This window comes from Camelina sativa, chromosome 8 (assembly GCF_000633955.1).
Source record: "Camelina sativa cultivar DH55 chromosome 8, Cs, whole genome shotgun sequence".
NCBI classification, from domain to species: domain Eukaryota; kingdom Viridiplantae; phylum Streptophyta; class Magnoliopsida; order Brassicales; family Brassicaceae; genus Camelina; species Camelina sativa.
The window spans coordinates 17,754,981-17,773,199 of NC_025692.1; the positions used below are offsets into that span (position 1 = coordinate 17,754,981).

Genomic DNA, 18,219 nt, shown 5'->3' on the forward strand with positions numbered 1-18,219 from the left:
AAAAATAGAGGTATCCATTGGAGCAAAAGTCACCTCTATTATAGAGTTCCTCTATTTTAGAGGTAAAAATAGGGAAAACCATTGGAGATGGTCTAAGGGAGAGTGTACACAAATATGTATAAATATTAAAATTGTAACTATTTTATCCCCAAGTATTGTCTCATGTATTTTATCTTATTATATAAAGTTAAATTTTCAAAATTAGCCATTAATAGGATCATGACATGTGTCAAGTATACTAATGAGATGTTGACACGTGTCAAAAAATTATTATTTTTCAAAACAATTAATTAAGAAAATAACATTAAATTTACATTAAATTTATATGTTTATATATTAAAAAATTCTTAAATCAAACGAAAAATTAATAAAATTAATCGATTTTTCATTGTACGCTAATTATATTATATATTTTTCTTAATTAGATTTTGACATGTATAAACAAAAAATTAATTCATTAAGCATGTATATTATTATTAATCAATAAATAGTGAATAACAAATTAAAAAAAGAATAGCATAAGTTATGTTAAAAGAATTATTATTTTTGAAACGTAATAGGACACCTAATTAAGAAAATAACATTATTTCTACATAAAAATTATGTTTGTGAAGTGACCTTGCAGTGACCATTGGTAAGTCCAATTGTAGAAGGCACCATCACACTAGGGATCGAGTCCCGCTCTTTACGAATGTAGGGATGTGGCTAATGGGTCGGCCTGTTTTGGTCAAAATGATAACAAAAAGAAAATTATATGTTTATATCGAAAGCTTTGATCTTTGATTTTTTTTTCCCGATATAATTTTCCCGATCTATTGTGTGGGTCTTTGTTTCGTGCGGGTTCTTCAATGGAACTTCAATGGAAGCTATCAGATGCAATGGAATGGAATCAAAGTATATAAATCCCGCTAATTTAATCGAGAATGGAGACACTGATGGAGGTTCCAAAAGTGATTATACAGTTAGTAGCATTATAAGTTTGGAAGATTAGTCGGTGATTGAATACCATCGTGATTATAATTTTCAAATTTTTATTTTTATTATGTTATATTAACTTTTTCTCAGTTTCTCAATTTCTATTAGGTTGGTCATAAAATCATTGTAATAGAATAGATAATTTTCACCAGTTGTTTATCCAAAATATCTTTGGAGTAAAAAAAATTGATGATTAAAGAAATTATGTCACAAAACAATTTTAGTAATTATAAGAATTAGAATTCTGCCAAAATGAAAGTAAAGCAACATAAATTTGTTTAATTTGTTTAGAAGAAATTTTATAGGTGGTGATAAAGAGAATACTTTAACAATAAAATAATTTTGGGTGTAAGAACATATTTTTAATGGTAAAACATAGAGTAAAATTGTACATGCTTACTCATTAGATGTTGCTTTTATGAACTTTTTACATGTAAAATATTTTGTGAATAAGTTGTGTAACGTTTTTAAAATTTGACAATAATAATATTCGTAATGATGACTATTTGGCAAAAATGTTGGTGGGATATAATTTAGCTTTAAATTATTGTAATAATTGTTATAATATATGTAAAATATATAAATATAAATAAGTGTATGAAGGTAAATACATATATGATTTTTTCTCTAACTAAAATTATTTATATATTTAATTCAGAAAATAAAATTTCCTTTTATATTTTTAAAAATTTGTTTAAAATTGAAGAATTATTTTATTTATCAATTTTTAAACCCGCACATCATGCGGGCCCTTTTCTAATATATATAATGGCTTATGGTTTTCAAAAGATTGATTTTTCAACCTTTTCATATTCTTCATATTCTTCAATCGTGCAACCAACTTCTTCAATTATCATTAACTTTGTTTATCAACAGTTGGATGTCCTAATGTATGTGCTTGCTTGGCAAACAACTCAGCGTGAACATCACGAGTTCTTTTAACCAGATCTCCCTGGCGATTTCTAGTCAAAGTTCGTATACCCTGCTTCAGTTCCTTTAATTTCTTCATAAACCTGTACATCGCAGAGGTGAAGTGAAATAGGAATTCTGTATCATCCCAGTAAGTCTTCATAAGAGGTAAAACAATCTGTAAGGTAGCTACTAAGTTCACAAACTTGAAATGTTTTCTAATAGTCGGTGTCCCCACGTCTAACTGTAGTCGACTGCGAAAATGATCAGAGCATCCTCCTACCTCATAGACACAGTAGGCAAGCGAGAAACGATGAAGCCAGAATGTTGATGCAGTGAAAGAAGAGGTAGAGGCTTTTGAGCGTTTTAGCATGTCGCTGGGCTTGAAGAGAATTTCTTGAAACAGAGGTCCAAACTCCACTGGCTCTAAGTAGGGGATCAGAATAACCGTGTGTTTCACATTGCGGTTAAGATCCGAGAAACTCATAATTAAATCAGAGAGATACACCGTGTTGACGGCTTAGTAGCTACTATAAAAGGAACCATTAAACATGAGGCGGCTATTTTTTTCTCGGATTTCTTTGGGGAGAGGTTTAAAAGAATTGATTTGGCCACCTATTTCACCAAAGTGCACTTATATTTTTGGTCAAAGGTCCTGAGAGAACTCCACAGTTAAGCGTGTTTATGCTGGATAGTCTCAGGATGGGTGACCTTCTGGGATGTGACTGTCGGAACTGTGCGAGTTAGGAAAAAACACAGGGAAAGATCATGTGGTGATTTCTAGGGACGGTAACAAGTCTTTAAAACCTCTCGGACGTAGCAAACGACCGTTGGATATGAATGAGCTCACAGACCTAGTGAGAGGACCTGAGGCCCATTAAGAAAGTGGGCCCATGGAATGTGAGTGGACATGGGGCCCATTGAGAGATGACAGTCGGGGCGTTACAAGTGGTATCAGAGCCGAACCTAGACACGTCTGGAGTCAAATGGGCTCATACCGTCGAGGGTGACGATCTTGGTGCGCAATGAGGACGTTGTGATTTATTAGTGGGGGTGAATTGTGACATCCAGGTTTCAGAGACTTGCAGAGAGGTTTAAAAGAATTGATTTGGCCACGTATGTCACCAAAATGCACTTATCTTTACGGTCAAAGGTGTAAAAATTAATCACGAATGAGAATGAGGAGAGTAAGTGAGAAATCAAGAAATGAGAGAGAGGAGATTAGATGGAGACGGCGAGATTTAGAATAGGAGAAGGAGGGTTTCTCATTCCTTAACAAATATTGACCTAGTGACAATCTATTTATATGGATACAAAGAGATCAACAAAAGGAAACTTCTTAAACTATACAAAACGACATATAAACATATATGACTAAGGATTGGTATGTTCATCTTAATACTCCCCCTCAAGCTTAACCGTGTCAGAAACAGTTGAGCTTGAAACTATGAACACCCACCTCATTATAAAAACCTTAGTGTATAAAACCCATTTGGGACAAAAACACACTAAGGGAAAAAGAGTATGGGGTCAGTAGTTTAGGGTCTTAGCTTGTGTCCTAGTTAGGTCCATGAGCCCGAGTTTGGAGTGTATATACTCGCAAACCTTTGAACGTGCTGCTTTGGTGAATATGTCTGTCAATTGTTCAGAACTCTCGGTGTGGCATGGTAAGATCACTCCAAGTTGAACTTGCTCCCTGACTTTGTGACAGTCCACCTCTATGTGTTTTGTCCTTTCATGAAATACTGAGTTCGATGCAATGTGAATAGCAGCTTCATTATCACAGTGCATTGTGATCGGTTTTGAAGTGTTGATGCCTAGGTCCTTCAAGAGGGCTTTGAGCCACATTAGTTCGGTTGTGAGCTTCCTCATTGCCCTGTATTCTGATTCAACACTCGAGAGAGAGACCACCTTTTGCTTTTTACTCTTCCAAGTGACAAGGTTTCCTCCCACAAATGTACAATAACCCGTTGTTGAGCGTCTATCTTCACGATCTCCAGCATAATCTGCATCACAGTATCCTATAAGTTTCGTATCACTATTACATCCCATCCAAATGCCTTGTCCAGGAGCCCTTTGAGATACTTGAGTATGCGGCTCACCATCTCCCAGTGATGTACTGTTGGCTTTTGCATATGTTGGCTTACCTGGTTCACAGCAAAGCATATATCAGGTCGAGTTATGGTGAGATAAATAAGCTTACCTACCAACCATCGATACTGTTTTACATCTTCGAATAAAGCTTCATCAGGCTCCCCCCTACAGTTTGACTTGTAGTTTTCTTCGAGTGGTGTCTCAACTGGTCTTGATCCAAGCTTACCTACATCTTTTAAAAGGTCAAGTGTGTACTTTCTTCACGATAAGAAGAGTCCTTCTTCAGAACGACACACTTCTATCCCAAGAAAGCACTTTAGTTCTCCAAGATCTTTAATATCAAATACAGATTTAAGGTACAGTTTGGTATCTTGAATGCCTACCTTGTCATTCCCAGAGATGATAATATCATCAACATATATGAGAATGACTATAATACCTCTTTGGCTTGGATACGTGAACAATGTGTGGTCAGCTTCTGATCTTCTAAATCCTTTATCAATAAGTGTTGAGCTGAGTTTGTGATACCAGGCCCTTGGAGATTGTTTTAAACCGTAGATGGCTTTCTTGAGCTTAAACACCTTTTCAGGTCCAATAGTGTCTTCAAGACGCGGTGGTGGTCTCATGTACACCTCATCCTCTAGTTCTCCTTGTAGGAACGCATTCTTCATATCCATCTGCCACAATTCCCTAGAGAGGTTAACAGCTAGTGAAAGAACTACTCTTACCGTGTGAAGTTTGGCTACTGGTGCGAATGTCTCAAGGTAGTCTTCTCCATAGGTTTGGGTGAATCCTCTAGCTACAAGCTTGGCTTTATATCTTTCTATCCCCCATCACTCTTGTACTTGATAGTGAATATCCACCGAGATGTCACGGCTTTCTTTCCTTTTGGTAAATCAGCTTCATCCCATGTATGATTCTTTATCATTGTGTTAGTTTCATCTCCCACGGCATCCCTCCAAACTTTGTGTTCTTTAGCTTCCTCATAACTTTGTGGAATCCAATGCTGGTCGATTTGAGTAAGAAAGACTTGATGCTCGACAGGGAGGCGTGCAAGAGTGCAGACTGCTTGTATAGGATGAGCCACAGCCTGACTATTGTAGTAGACTCTATTGTTATTCAACTTGAGACACTCACTTCTGCGGAGTGGAATAACATCGGTCTCCACACCTTGATGTTGATCCTCTTCTATTTCGGCTTCTTCTCCTTCTAATGTAGGATCCTCACGTTACCAGTTTTATCCTCGTCTTGGTGTTGTTGAGCATGTTCAGCTGGTGAACTACTCACGTCTTCAGTTGTCGAGTCAGAATGATGCATCTCAATCGGTTCATTGTCAAGTTCAATTGGCGGTTTACTGATGATAGGTGACGGTTGAGGCTGGTTATCTGCAACCCCGAGTCTCTCTAGAAGGATTCAAAGATTATTTGCTCTGTCGGATTGAGAACAAGAGAGATTTTTCAAGTCTTCCCAATTCTTTTCATCATAGAATCCCTTGGATTCTAAGAATTTTACATCCCTTGAAACCAAGACTCTCCTAGCTTCTAGTTCATAGCATTTATACCCCTTTTGTGTAGTCGAATATCCAATAAACATGCTCTTGACACTCTTAGCGTCGAGTTTGTCACGTTGCTCACTTGGTTTTAAGACATAACATACAAAGCCAAATACACGTAAGTGATTAATAGATGGTTTAATCTTGTTAAGCACTACAAATGGAGAGATATCACCCAGTATTTTTGTTGGAGTTCGATTGATCAGATAGCATGCAGTTACAACTGCATCTCCCCAGAACTTCTTTGGTACATTCGAGTGAAACATCATGGACCGGGCAACCTCCATAAGGTGTTTGTTGTTCCTTTTAGCCACACCATTTTGTTGAGGCGTATAGGGGCAGCTTGTTTGGTGTACAATCCCATGTTTGGCCAGATGTTGTTTAAACATATGACTTGTGTACTCCCCACCATTATCTGATCTCAAAATCTTTCTCTTGGCATTAAATTGGTTAGTCACATAATTCTGAAAGTTTAGAAAAGCTTCAAGAACTCTATCCTTAGATGGAAGCAAGGTTACCCAAGTGTATTTTGATTTTTCATCAATGAAAGTGACAAATTATTTCTGATTTTCACGAGACAGGCATGGTGATGTCCAAACATCAGAATGAATTAAATCAAAACAATGCTCATACATAGTAGAAGAGTTGGGAAAAACTGTTTTGCAATGTTTACCAAGAATGCAAGCTTCACACTCATTATTTTTAAAAGAAAAATTAGGTAAAACTAGTTGCAATGCACGAAAATATGGATGACCAAGTCTAGCATGCCAAATTGAACCATTAGTCTCATCGATTATTGACTTAAAGCAAGAAGATAAAGCAGTGGTGAGATTTGAATCCTCAAGTACATAAAGATCATCTTTAGTGCTTCCTCTGCCAAGAACTTTACTTGTTTCAATATCCTGAAAATACACATCATTAGGACCAAAAATTGCATAACAATTAAGATCATTAGTCACCTTCTTAACTAATAACAAATTCGATGTGAAACTAGGCATATAAAACGCTTTAGAGGTTCTATCAAACAAGTTTAAATTTCCAATTCCCTTAATCGGTATCTTATCTCCATTTGCTATAATCACATTCCCTAAAGTTGGTTTGATATCACTAATTAGCTTAGAGTCACTAATCATATGGTGAGAATCTCCAGAATCCACAATAAGAGGTTTCATAGCATTGAGAGTAAGATAAGTGTTACCAGAAGACTCTTTTAGAGCCTTGATGCGAGCATCAAGGTCGGATCTCCTCACCAGATCCGAGGAATCTACTAGTGCTACTCCATTACCATCAATGGTTTGAGTCGTCACCTGAGCTTGACCTTCACCATATCTACATGCTTGGTTTGCTTTCGGATTAACACTTCTTGGTCGGAGGTGAGGATGAAGGTTCCAGCATTTATCCTTGAAATGACCCGGTTTCTTACAATGGTCACATATGACACGGTTCTTCCCATCACTTTTGTAGTAACCCTAGTTCACTACAGCAACCTCTCCTTTGTTGGCGGTGATAAGATCTCCTTTAACTCCAAACAGACCAATCGAGCCATGCTCTTTTTGAATTTGATTACACACATCGTCGAGACTTGGGAGTTTATCTGAACGGAGGATATGTTTGATGAGATCATTGTATGATGAGTTCAACGTCAGGAGAAGGCCAAACACTTTATCTTGCTCACGACGTTTGTTTAGGACTACTGGATCCACCGAGTTAGGTCTTAACATCTCTAACTCTGCCCAAAGTGATCTGAATTTCCCAAAGTGTTTGGTGAACTCGATCTCTTCTTGATTAAGATTGTTGATGGCTCTCTTTACCTCAAATACACGGATGAGGTTTGAGACATTTCCAAACACATTTTTCAAGGTATCCCAAAGATCCTTAGCCGTCTCGCAGTAAGAGTACGACTCAAGGATCAGAGCATCCAAGGAGTTTTGGATGAAAGCTAACACACTTTGATTCTCTTTGAACCATTTTTCACTATCACAAGCCACGATCTCCTTTCCTTCTTGTGTAGTCGTTATCTCCTTTGTAGATTCATTCTTCTCAATGTGCTTCCAAAGTCCACGACCACACAGCGCTGTCTTCGTAGTTCTTGCCCATAGCAAGTAGTTTCCACCCTTAAATATAACCGGAATGATTAACGTTTTGCTAAGATCCATGAGAGATTTTCGAACTGAATTTGATGCGGAATAAAACAACTACGATTTTGTAGAATAGGAGCGTTACTGCTCTGATACTATGTAAGAATTAATCACGAATGAGAATGAGGAGAGAAAGTGAGAATTCAAGAAATGAGAGAGAGGAGATTAGATGGAGAAGAGAGACGGCGAGATTTAGAATAGGAGAAGGAGGGTTTCTCATTTCTTAACAAATATTGACCTAGTTACAATATATTTATATGGATACAAAGAGATCAACAAAAGGAAACTTCTTAAACTATACAAAACGACATATAAACATATATGACTAAGGATTGGTGTGTTCATCTTAATAAAATGTCCTGAGAGAACTCCACAGTTAACCGTGTTTATGTTGGAGTAGTCTCAGGATGTGTTACCTTCTGGGAAGAGACTGTCGGAACTGTGCGAGTTAGGATGAAACAAAGGGAAAGATCATGTGGTGATTTGTAGTGACGGTAACAAGTCCTTAAACCCTCTCGGACGTAGCAAACTGACCGTCGAATATGAATGGGCTCATGGGCCTATTAAGAGGACGTGAGGCCTATTAAGAAAAATAGACCCGTGGACATGGGGCCTACTGAGAGATGGCTGTCGGGGCATTACAACAGGCCTATATCCTACTGTAACGTCATTTATAAAGTGATTTCGAAAATACTTTCTAACCGACTCAAACAAGTGCTCACTGAGATTATCCCCTCGAACCAGTCAACCTTTGTGAAGGACATATTACCCATGGAGAATGTCCTCTTAGCTTCAGAACTGGTCAAGGACTATCAAAAGGATGAAATCTCTTCCCGGTGTGCTATGAAGATAGACATATCTAAACCTTTTGACTCGGTTCAGTTGTTTTTTCTGCTCATTACGCTGTAGGCACACTTCTCTGAAAAATTTATCCACTGGATTCGGTTATGTATATCAATAGCTACTTTCTCGGTATAGATTATTGGTGAGCTAGCAAGATGTTTTGGTAGTGTTCGAGGACTGAGGCAGGGGTGCTCTCTTTCTCAGTTGCTGTTTGTCATCTGTATGAATGCCCACTCAAACTTGATCAATAAAGCGGCTGCAGCAAATAGGTTTGGTTATCACCTTCGCTGTCATAACCTCCTCCTCACGCACCTCTGTTTCGCTGACAATCTCATCGTCTTTGCTGAGGGAACTAAGCGATCAGTTGAAGGAGTAATCCAAATTTTTGATGACTTTGTTAAGTACTCGGGTCTAAAAATAAGTCTCGAGAAATCTACCCTGTATATGGCTGGAATCTCCCCAACTATACAAGAGGCGATCCAAGCAACTTTCCCCTTTGAGGTTGGTACATTGCCGGTTCGTTACCTTGGCTTATTACTTCTGACCAATGCAATGACAAGTCACGACTACTCGCCAGTGTTAGAAAAAATTTGACACAGAATCAGTACTTGGACAAGAAGGTTCTTGTCCTATGGGGGATGGTTACAACTCATTAAGTCGGTCCATATGAGCATCACAAATTTCTGGTCCTCTGCTTTTCGGCTACCAGGGAAATGCATGAAGGAGATTGAGAAGCTTTGTTCTGCTTTCTTATGGATTGGTCCTGGCCTGAAAACTCATAATGCAAAGGTCGCTTGGCAAGATGTTTGCTTACCTCACTGTGAGGGTGGGCTAGGTCTACGGCCATTGAAAGAGACAAACATCGTTTGTGGTTTAAAGCTCATTTGGAGATTTCTATCTAAGACATCGTTATGGGGACAGTGAGTTCACACCTACCTCATCCATCACAGTTCCTTCTAGGAGATTACCGAATCATCCTCTCATGGTTCCTGGATGTGCCGAAAATTATTTAAACTCTGGAATCTAGAAAAAAGTTTCCATCACAAAGAAGTACACAGTGGTAAGACTACTTCCTTTTGGTATGACAGATGGTCTTCCATGGGAATGCTACATGATCTATTAGGCGACAGGGGAAGTATTGAGCTTGGGATTACTAAACATGAGACCGTTGGATCAGTCATGTTAACCCACATAGCTTGGAATGCAAAATAGACTCTCAACAGGTGATCGTATGTTGAAGTGGAACAGGAGTGTTGATTTCTCATGTTCCTTTTGCCAAGCACCATTGGAAACACGAAATCATCTTTTCTTCCAGTGTCCCTTCTCGCAACAGGTTTAGGATCAAAAATGTTACACTCGTTGTAAAGAAAATATTTTTTTGATGATTAAAATTTTTCATTCTTTCAATAGAAAAAAACTTTGTTTATCCAGACTAGGCCTGGGCATAAAAAACGTACATGAATACCCAACCTGGAACCCGACCCAAAAAACCGGGTTCGGGTTGGGTAAGGGTTTGCTTATAAAACCATATTGGGTTCTATTTTCCAATATTCGTGGGTTCGGCTTAGGATCGGATAATACCCGATACCCATTTGGGTACCCATCAAACCCGAACATATAAACATATTTATAATATTTAACATTAATATACTGTAATTATCCAAAATTATGATTATAATTTTGAATATTTCATTTAGTTATATACCTAAATATCAAAAATAATCAAAAATATATAAAATATTTTGTTATATAAGTCAAAATTTAGTTAAATTTATTTAAATTTAAATAATTTAAAAGATTTTTTTCGGATACCCGGTAGTTCGGGTGCTAATCGGGTTCTAAAATTTGTAACCCGAACCGACCCAAACCCGATAGTACCCAAACCGAACCGAACCCATATATCTAAAAATACCCAATGGGTTTTATTTTTGTAAACCCGTTTACCCGAACTCGAATGGATAATACCCGAACCGGAACGGGTTACCCGAATACCCAGCCCTAATGATTAAAATGAAAAATTAGGAGTAAAATATGAAATAAGTCACTAAATAGTTATTCAAAAATTAAAAAAAGAATTATAAAACTAAAAAAAGAATTATTCGTATTGGGAGAGTAAATCGAATGAATTAAGGAATTATAGTGTTTCAAAATTAAGGTAAGTATATCTATATAGAGGCTGATAAAATCTGCATCAATATATATTCAGAAAATCTACAAATCTATACTAAATAAAAGTAGGAGCTATAAGCTTCTAAGACTGTCCACCCAAGATTTAAAATATTCAATAGGAGTTCGACATGTTACTAATTAACTTTTTTTTAAATTTCCAGAATTTTTTATATTAAAATTTTTTAAGAACGACCAATCACAATCAGACAACTCAATATTTAATTTTTTTGAAATTATGTTAAATTTTTATATTAAAATACTTATAAATAAGTGTATTTACAATATCCCACATCGGCTAGAAAAATTTAAACAATGGCTAAGAACCATTATAAATAAGACTAATATGCTTCCAACTAAGAATGAGCAGGAAGCTTGATTTATCAGGCGTCCAAATTTAAAAAGTTTAAAATATTATAATTATTGAAACTTTTAAAAAGTTTAAATATATGTTTAAAAATATTATAAATACCTCCATAGAAAGTTTAAATATTTTAAATATTTGAACGTTATAAGAAGTTTAAGTATTATAATACTTAACTCTAAAAAATTTTAAAAAATTCAAATATTATAAATATTTAAATAATTATAATATCTAATTTAACGGTTGAAAAGTGCTGTTTGCAGAAGATTTAAGAGTAATTAACTAGCGGGTACAACAAAGATTAAACAAAAAAAGATATTAAAATAAATGTAAGATATAATTATAAAAATCTAAAACACCAAACAACTATATTTATGAAAATATAAGAAAACTGAATATGATTATTAGGCCTGGACATAACAATCGTACCCGAATACCCAACCTAGAACCCGACCCGAAAAACCGGGTTCGGGTTGGGTACGGGTTTGCCTATAAAACCATATTGAGTTCTATTTTCCAATACTCGTGGGTTCGGGTTAGGATCTGGTAATACCCGATACCCATTTGGGTAGCCATCAAACCAGAACATATAAACATATTTATAATATTTAACATTAATATAATGTAATTATCCAAAATTATGATTATAATTTTGAATATTTCATTTAGTTTTATACCTATAATCAAAATATATAAAATATTTTGTTAAATAAGTCAAAATTTAGTTAAATTTATTTAAATTTAAATAATTTAAAAGATTTTTTTTCGGATACCCGGTAGTTCGGGTGCTAATCGGGTTCTAAAATTTGTAATCCGAACCGACGCAAACCCGATAGTACCCAAACCGAACCAAGCCCATGTATCTAAAAATACCCAACGGGTTCTATTTTTGTAAACCCGTTTACCCGAACCCAAATGGATAATACCCAAACCGGAACGTGTTACCCGAATGCCCAGTCCTAATTCAGACCATGTTCTACAGATTAATTGTCCCGTTTTTATACATTTGTTGGTTTCAATTTGCCTGAAAATAATTGATGCCATTTAGAATTACATAATAACAACTAACAAGTGACACTTATAATGTGATTTAACATTTACCATTAAAAAACTTATATCTCTAGTAAAGATTTTAACATAACAAGAAGAAAATTGATGCAAATCAAGATTTATCTGTATCCCTTAAACAAAATAAAAACTAAAGTTATTCTACCATGTCATAGTTTTTTTGTCTATGTTTCAACTTCGCAAATTCTTTTTACAGTGGAAAAAGTAGACATGCTTGGTCGTAAACCTAGAGTGAAAATCTGCAATTGAAGCCGACGAATGTAGAGCAAGAACTGCTTGGAAATGGCTAATTGCAAGGCTGACCATTTCTTCTAGATAAGTGATAATCTTTGATCCTTCTAATCCAACATCTCTCAAAAGGAAACCACATGGTTTAGCAAGTAATACGTGAACAACACTTTCTCAAATAACACCACAATATACAATAAAATGCATAATATTAATATTATACCACTTGACAAGCTATAAGGAATGCCCTTCAAAATTTGTACATAGGATGATTAGTTGTAATGAGTTTAATTAAACTAACATTTTCAGTAGATAAAAGTTTAGTGGGTTTCTTCCTAATTTTAATTTTAATAGGGGTAATGTTTATTTTGTAATGGGGTTAATTTAGAATTATTAATTAAAATTGAACTAATTTTTAAAATTCTATGGGTGTCAATTGAGCCCATGGTAATTAGGGGTGTCAATCGGGCTGGCCCGGCCCGCCCCGGCACCCGAAAAGCCTGTAAATATTTGAGCCTGGTCCGGTCCGTTATATTTTCGAGTTTATATTTCAAAGCCCGACTACATGGCTTTTTCGGGCTTATATTACAATCAATAATTCAAACTTATAAGTCTTAAAAAACAGAGTTTAAAGATGCACTGCAAAACAAATCAATCAAAATTTTAATAACTCATCTATATTCGATACAACCAACTTAATTTATAAGAAAAAGTTTAAAACTAAAAATTTTATACTTTAACCAAATAAAAAAATATATAATTCATATAAAATATCATAGATAAAAATTTTAAAAGTATTAAGCAAGGTTATTAAGTAAATATGAAAACTAGGATTAGAGTTTTAAACTTTATTTACAATAAATCATTAACCAAATATTTTAATCAAATAAAAATGTTAACAAAAAAGTATAAATATATTTGTTAAAGGGATTTTCGGATTGGCCTAAGCCCAATCAAACTAAACCCGAAAAACCTTATAACCCAAACGGGCTGAGCCCGTAAAACCTGATTTTTTCTAGACATATATATTTAAGCCCGCATTTAGTATTTTTTAGGGTCAAGTTGGACCAATCCGCGGGCTTTGGTCTTGACATGCCTAATGGTAATACACTCCCTCCGCCCGTTGAGTGTCGTGGTTATTTAAAAAGCCTAGCTAAGTGAAGTTGCTTAAGAGTTGCTAAAATATTATAACAGATTAAATTTAATTCTCTTGATTTAGCTTAGGATCGATGTTTACATCAGATGTTTTAGATTTGTTTAGATACTTGGATGTGTCAGTTTCTGATTGGCTGAGGGAAAAAGAAAAACAAAGTTATATTTATTTGTTTTGTTATACGATTCTCTCTCTCGTCTATCCGCAACAATCTCCGCAGCAATTTCTCATGGAATTCTTCGATTGTCCGCAACAATCGTCTCTCTCTCTTGGATTCCATCGCGATTTACTCGGCATTCCGCGAGCTACTCCGTTTCGGCAGAGTTTGAATTCTGGGAATCCAATTCTAAAGAGCTATGATATTATTGCTGTTAGGCCGATGAATCAGAAAGCCTTCGATTATGCTTGTGAGAAAGCTGAGATTTGTACTTCTATTTCCCCCAATTGAGATTTTCTGGTAAAAATTCAATCTTTAGTGTGGGATTAATTAGATTTTGTAGCTCAATTGAAGAGTTGTAGTTAGACTGTTGAAAATTTTCTTGGGAGTTAACTCTTAGTTTGTTGTTTCCTTTCCTAAGTTGATATGATTTCGATTGATTTCACAGACAAGATGTTACTCGTGGATTGGACTAGGGGGAAGAATCTGATTATATCCAAGTGGTGCTCCTTCAGTCACAGAAATTTAATTCTGGCATGGTTTGTGATTTTTGTGTTCAGATTGATATCTTGAAGCGATTACAGAGAGTGATGAAACTTAGAGATAAACAAGAGAAAGTGGAGCGGATTTGATGAAACTTAGAGATCCATCTTCTGTTGCAGGTTTTTATTTCTATATTGGTTGTGTTCTTGCTTTTATTATATTCAGCATTCATATTGTTTTGATATCGTTTGATGGCAGATATTAATGTTTTGATGGTATCTTTTGATGGAAGATATTAATGATTGGTTCTCTGTTGTTGGTGCATAGGTACAATCATCTCTAACCTCGCAGATGTGGTTCTTTCGTCTCTCTACAACAACAAAGCCAAGAATGTGCTGCAGGTAAGAGACTCTTAACCGTCAGTGTTTAAATATCTGAATTCCATTTTTGCAGTTTTTCATACCATCGAGCAGACTGCAGAGTATTCTAAATTGATGTTGGTTATTTGCTTGAGCTACAGGCTGTGAGTAACATTGGGTTTGTTGCTGAACTAGTGATGAGTGGAACGACCCATTGACGGCAAAAAGCTTGAAGCTTTCTTCACATCTGATGCATGGTTTGGTTCATTGCAATGGTTTTGGTCATTTGCTCTGTATCTCTATACATTGTTTAGTGATTTTGAGATTGAATCACATAAAATTTGACACTATTATAAACTTTTTGTTTTTGTTTTTCTTTGGTAAACCAAGATTGAATTTGAGTATTTCTTTTTGAGAACCCCAAATTTAACAACCATCAATGGACCCATGAAATTTTGAAGTTTCTTAAGAATTTCTTAAACTAACTTTTTTTCAAGATTAATAGTAAAATATGTTTTTAGCAAACTTTGTTTACATCCATTGATGGAGATACTCTTAGTGTTTAAAGTAAGGTCTAAGTGGTAGTAGTTAAGCTAGTGGTCTAAATGCGTGTATGTGTATAAAGTGGTGAAACCCACTGTAAGAAAGTATGTGTGTTGTTGTGTAATGTCATCTATTATAATCCAGTAATTAAATGTTGGGGATTAATGTTTTTCTCTACTCTCTTACCAAACGTTAGTGTCTTAGTTTAGAACGAGAAACTAAACAAACCTCAAGAGAGTAAAGAGAAAACAAGATAATCTATGTTTCAACAAAGAAGAGAAACAAAGAAATGGTGAACCTCTTGAGTGAAATAGAGAAAAAACATGAGAATGTCACATTGTTACGAATTATGAACACGTTCAAAACTTATATTGGTGTTATTTGTGAGAGTTGTCCAAAAATTAACAATAGCTGGATTTTGTTGGCAAAGGTAAATGTATAAAAAACTTATTTATAATATTCACAAAAATATTAGTCACAAACTCACAGATAAAAAAAAACAAATTATTGTTCAATATTCTCTCTGTATCACAAAGGCTGCCATTTGATATTTTTTAATTTACAAAAAGAGAGTTAATTTATGTTTTGAATGCAGTTTTTAAGATTAAATTCTTTTTTTATTTCTACAATTTAAGCTAATTAATTAGAAAGAAACAAGATTTAGGGCACTTGTAAAGGGTAAAATATAAATATTCTGTTCCCTACTAAATTATTGACCCAGATCTACATTTGTATAAAAAACATATGTGTTNATATGTGTAAAAAAAAAAAAAAAAAAAAACATGTATGTGGTTTATCCATATCGGGAAACACAAGTCATATCCTCTATCACATGTGTTCTTGCTCCCCAAAAGAAAAAAGAAAAAAAAGGAGATAATACTTGTGTTTCTTTTAATGGAACGCATAAGCACGACCAATATCTTAGTGCTCGTTCTTCTGCTCTTTGTTGTTCCCAAGGTATGGGAAGCTTGTTTGATCATCCTTTGGCGGCCATTGATGCTGTCAAGAAGATTCAAGAAACAAGGAATCTCAGGACCAAAGTACAAAATCTTATACGGAAACCTCAGTGAGATGAAGAAGATGAAGAAAGAAACAAACCTTTGGGTTCTTGATCCCAAGTCCAACGATATCTTCCCTCGTGTGCTTCCTCACTATCACCAATGGATGTCTCAATACGGTGCCGTTTCTATCCAATCTCCGAATTGTTTTTGTTATTTTCTTCTTTCATAGATGAGGATTGCTCAACACAAACACAAGTTGTGTCTATGCTTTAATTAGGAGAAACATTTCTATACTGGAATGGGACAAAACCTACGCTATGCATCTCAGATCCAGAACTAGCGAAACAGATCTTGTCGAGCAAGTTCGGTTTCTCTGTTATACCAGTAAAAAGACCTGAGGTCTTCCTACTTTTTGGTAAAGGACTAACCTTTATAGACGGTGATGATTGGGCTCGCCATAGACGAATCTTGAACCCTGCTTTCTCCATAGACCAGCTCAAGGTATTTTCTTCTTTTTTTATTCGACTTCTCAGCATGGATGGATCTGAAACAAAATCTAATTAATCTGCTTGCTATAACTGTCAGGCTATGACGAAACCGATGGTGAATTGCACCTTGAGGATGTTTGACGAGTGGAGCAAACAGAGTAATGGTGAAGTGGTGATGAAGTTGGAGATGGACAAAGAGTTTTATAGACTGGCCTCCGACATTATAGCCACCACTGCGTTTGGAAGTAGTTACGCGGAAGGCATCGAGTTCTCTAGAGCACAGAAAGAGCTTGAGGATTATTATGTTACTTCTCTCACTAAAATCTTCATCCCCGGAACTCAGTAAGTATAATAATACTCACTACTCTGAAACTTTCAGACAAAGATATTCTTAAAATTGTTGTTTCTTGTGTTTCAAGATACCTTCCTACGCCTACCAACCTTGGACTATGGAAGCTCGATAAGAAAGTAAAGGACTCGATCAAAAAAATCATAGATGCAAGGCTAAAGTCAGAATGTAAGAACTATGGAGACGATCTTCTAGGGCTCATGTTGAAAGCTGCAAAATCTCAAGAGTCTGATAGAAAAATGAGAAATGATGAGATCATAGAGGAATGCAAGAATTTCTACTATTCAGGGCAAGGAACTACTTCGCTTCTGTTGACATGGACTACGATGTTACTAAGCTTACACCAAGATTGGCAAGAGAAACTTAGAGAAGAGGTTTTCAATGAATGTGGTAAAGATAAGATTCCAGATTCCGACACCTTATCCAAACTCAAACTGGTAATGTTGATTTTCAAGAGTTCCTTGCGGTTGAAGCCAATTGGGGAAACATATTTAAGTTTCTTGTTGTTGAAGCTAATGGATCTATGTGTGATTGGGGAAACATATTTATCTTGCAGTTGAACATGGTGTTGATGGAGTCGCTTCGTCTGTACGGACCCGTGATTAAAATGACACGAGACGCAACACAAGATATGAAGGTAGGACACTTGGAGATCCCAAAGGGCACGAGCATTGTTGTTCCGTTTTTGAAGATGCACAGCGACAAGGCCATATGGGGAGAAGACGCCAAACAATTCAACCCCTTGCGATTCGAAAACGGCGTTTCTCAAGCTGCCATTAACCCAAACGCTCTCCTCGCGTTCTCAGTTGGGCCAAGAGCTTGCATTGCAAGAAACTTTGCCATGCTCGAAGCTAGGACTGTGGTCACTATGATCCTTCAGCGGTTCCATCTTAGCCTCTCCCCTGAGTATAAGCACACGCCAGTTGATAACTTCAATCTCTTTCCGCAATACGGCTTACCGGTGATGCTTCAGCCTCTCGATAGTAGTTCTCAACGGTGAGGAAGAGAACAAAACAAGATCTCAATGGATTTGGTCAAGTTATGTTCTGTAATTGGTCATGATCTAAATAAATGTTATGATGACATACTTAAATAAAGTGGAATAGAATCAGAAAATGTGGTGGCTGTTTTATTTTCTTGATTTTATGATTTACATCGTCGATTCTATCTTTTGAAATCGAACGATATAGTTCAATTTTGATTTGGTCAACCTGGTTTCGAGTTTTGATTGGATAAGCTCAATTTGATTAACTTGGTTTTTGATTTATTCCGTTAGAGCAAGGCTAATGGGAGGTTTTAATTTTGAGGTTCATATGTACTGTTTGATTTCTTTATGAATTAACTGTGTA

The 18,219-nt window shown here is 35.8% G+C and overlaps 2 protein-coding genes and 1 long non-coding RNA gene across 4 annotated transcripts; 2 read left to right on the plus strand and 1 right to left on the minus strand.

Annotated features, from left to right (window-relative positions):
- LOC104709648 lies at positions 5,392-7,686 on the minus strand. Its single transcript, XM_010426223.1, has 4 exons — positions 7,012-7,686; positions 6,490-6,930; positions 6,256-6,432; positions 5,392-5,994 (listed from the first exon to the last, which is right to left on the minus strand). The coding sequence occupies exons 1-4, from the start codon at positions 7,684-7,686 to the stop codon at positions 5,392-5,394; spliced, it is 1,896 nt and encodes a 631-aa protein (XP_010424525.1).
- Positions 13,545-14,914, plus strand: LOC104707392. 2 transcript variants are annotated; one of them, XR_754642.2, is made up of 4 exons: positions 13,545-13,947; positions 14,096-14,309; positions 14,458-14,531; positions 14,651-14,914. It is a non-coding gene; the product is annotated as an uncharacterized LOC104707392 (long non-coding RNA). The 2 variants fall into 2 exon arrangements; XR_754641.2 differs by having other exon boundaries at positions 13,557-13,947; positions 14,208-14,309.
- LOC104707393 (cytochrome P450 709B3) lies at positions 15,830-18,003 on the plus strand. Its single transcript, XM_010423734.2, has 5 exons — positions 15,830-16,209; positions 16,311-16,534; positions 16,619-16,863; positions 16,941-17,307; positions 17,427-18,003. Exons 1-5 carry the CDS (start codon positions 15,927-15,929, stop codon positions 17,868-17,870), a joined length of 1,563 nt encoding a protein of 520 aa, XP_010422036.1. The 5' UTR covers positions 15,830-15,926; the 3' UTR covers positions 17,871-18,003.

Bases quoted from the DNA above. Each gene is read 5' to 3' on its own strand.
- LOC104709648 (XM_010426223.1), bottom strand. From the start codon at position 7,686: ATGGATCTTAGCAAAACGTTAATCATTCCGGTTATATTTAAGGGTGGA. The intron at 6,931-7,011 runs GTAGTGAACTAG...GGTCATTTCAAG, and splicing joins CCAACAAAGGAGAGGTTGCT to GATAAATGCTGGAACCTTCA. The intron at 5,995-6,255 runs GTTTTACCTAAT...CTAAACTTTCAG, and splicing joins ATTTTCGTGCATTGCAACTA to AATTATGTGACTAACCAATT.
- LOC104707393 (XM_010423734.2), top strand. From the start codon at position 15,927: ATGGAACGCATAAGCACGACCAATATCTTAGTGCTCGTTCTTCTGCTC. The intron at 16,535-16,618 runs GTATTTTCTTCT...TATAACTGTCAG, and splicing joins TCTCCATAGACCAGCTCAAG to GCTATGACGAAACCGATGGT. The intron at 16,864-16,940 runs GTAAGTATAATA...TTGTGTTTCAAG, and splicing joins ATCTTCATCCCCGGAACTCA to ATACCTTCCTACGCCTACCA.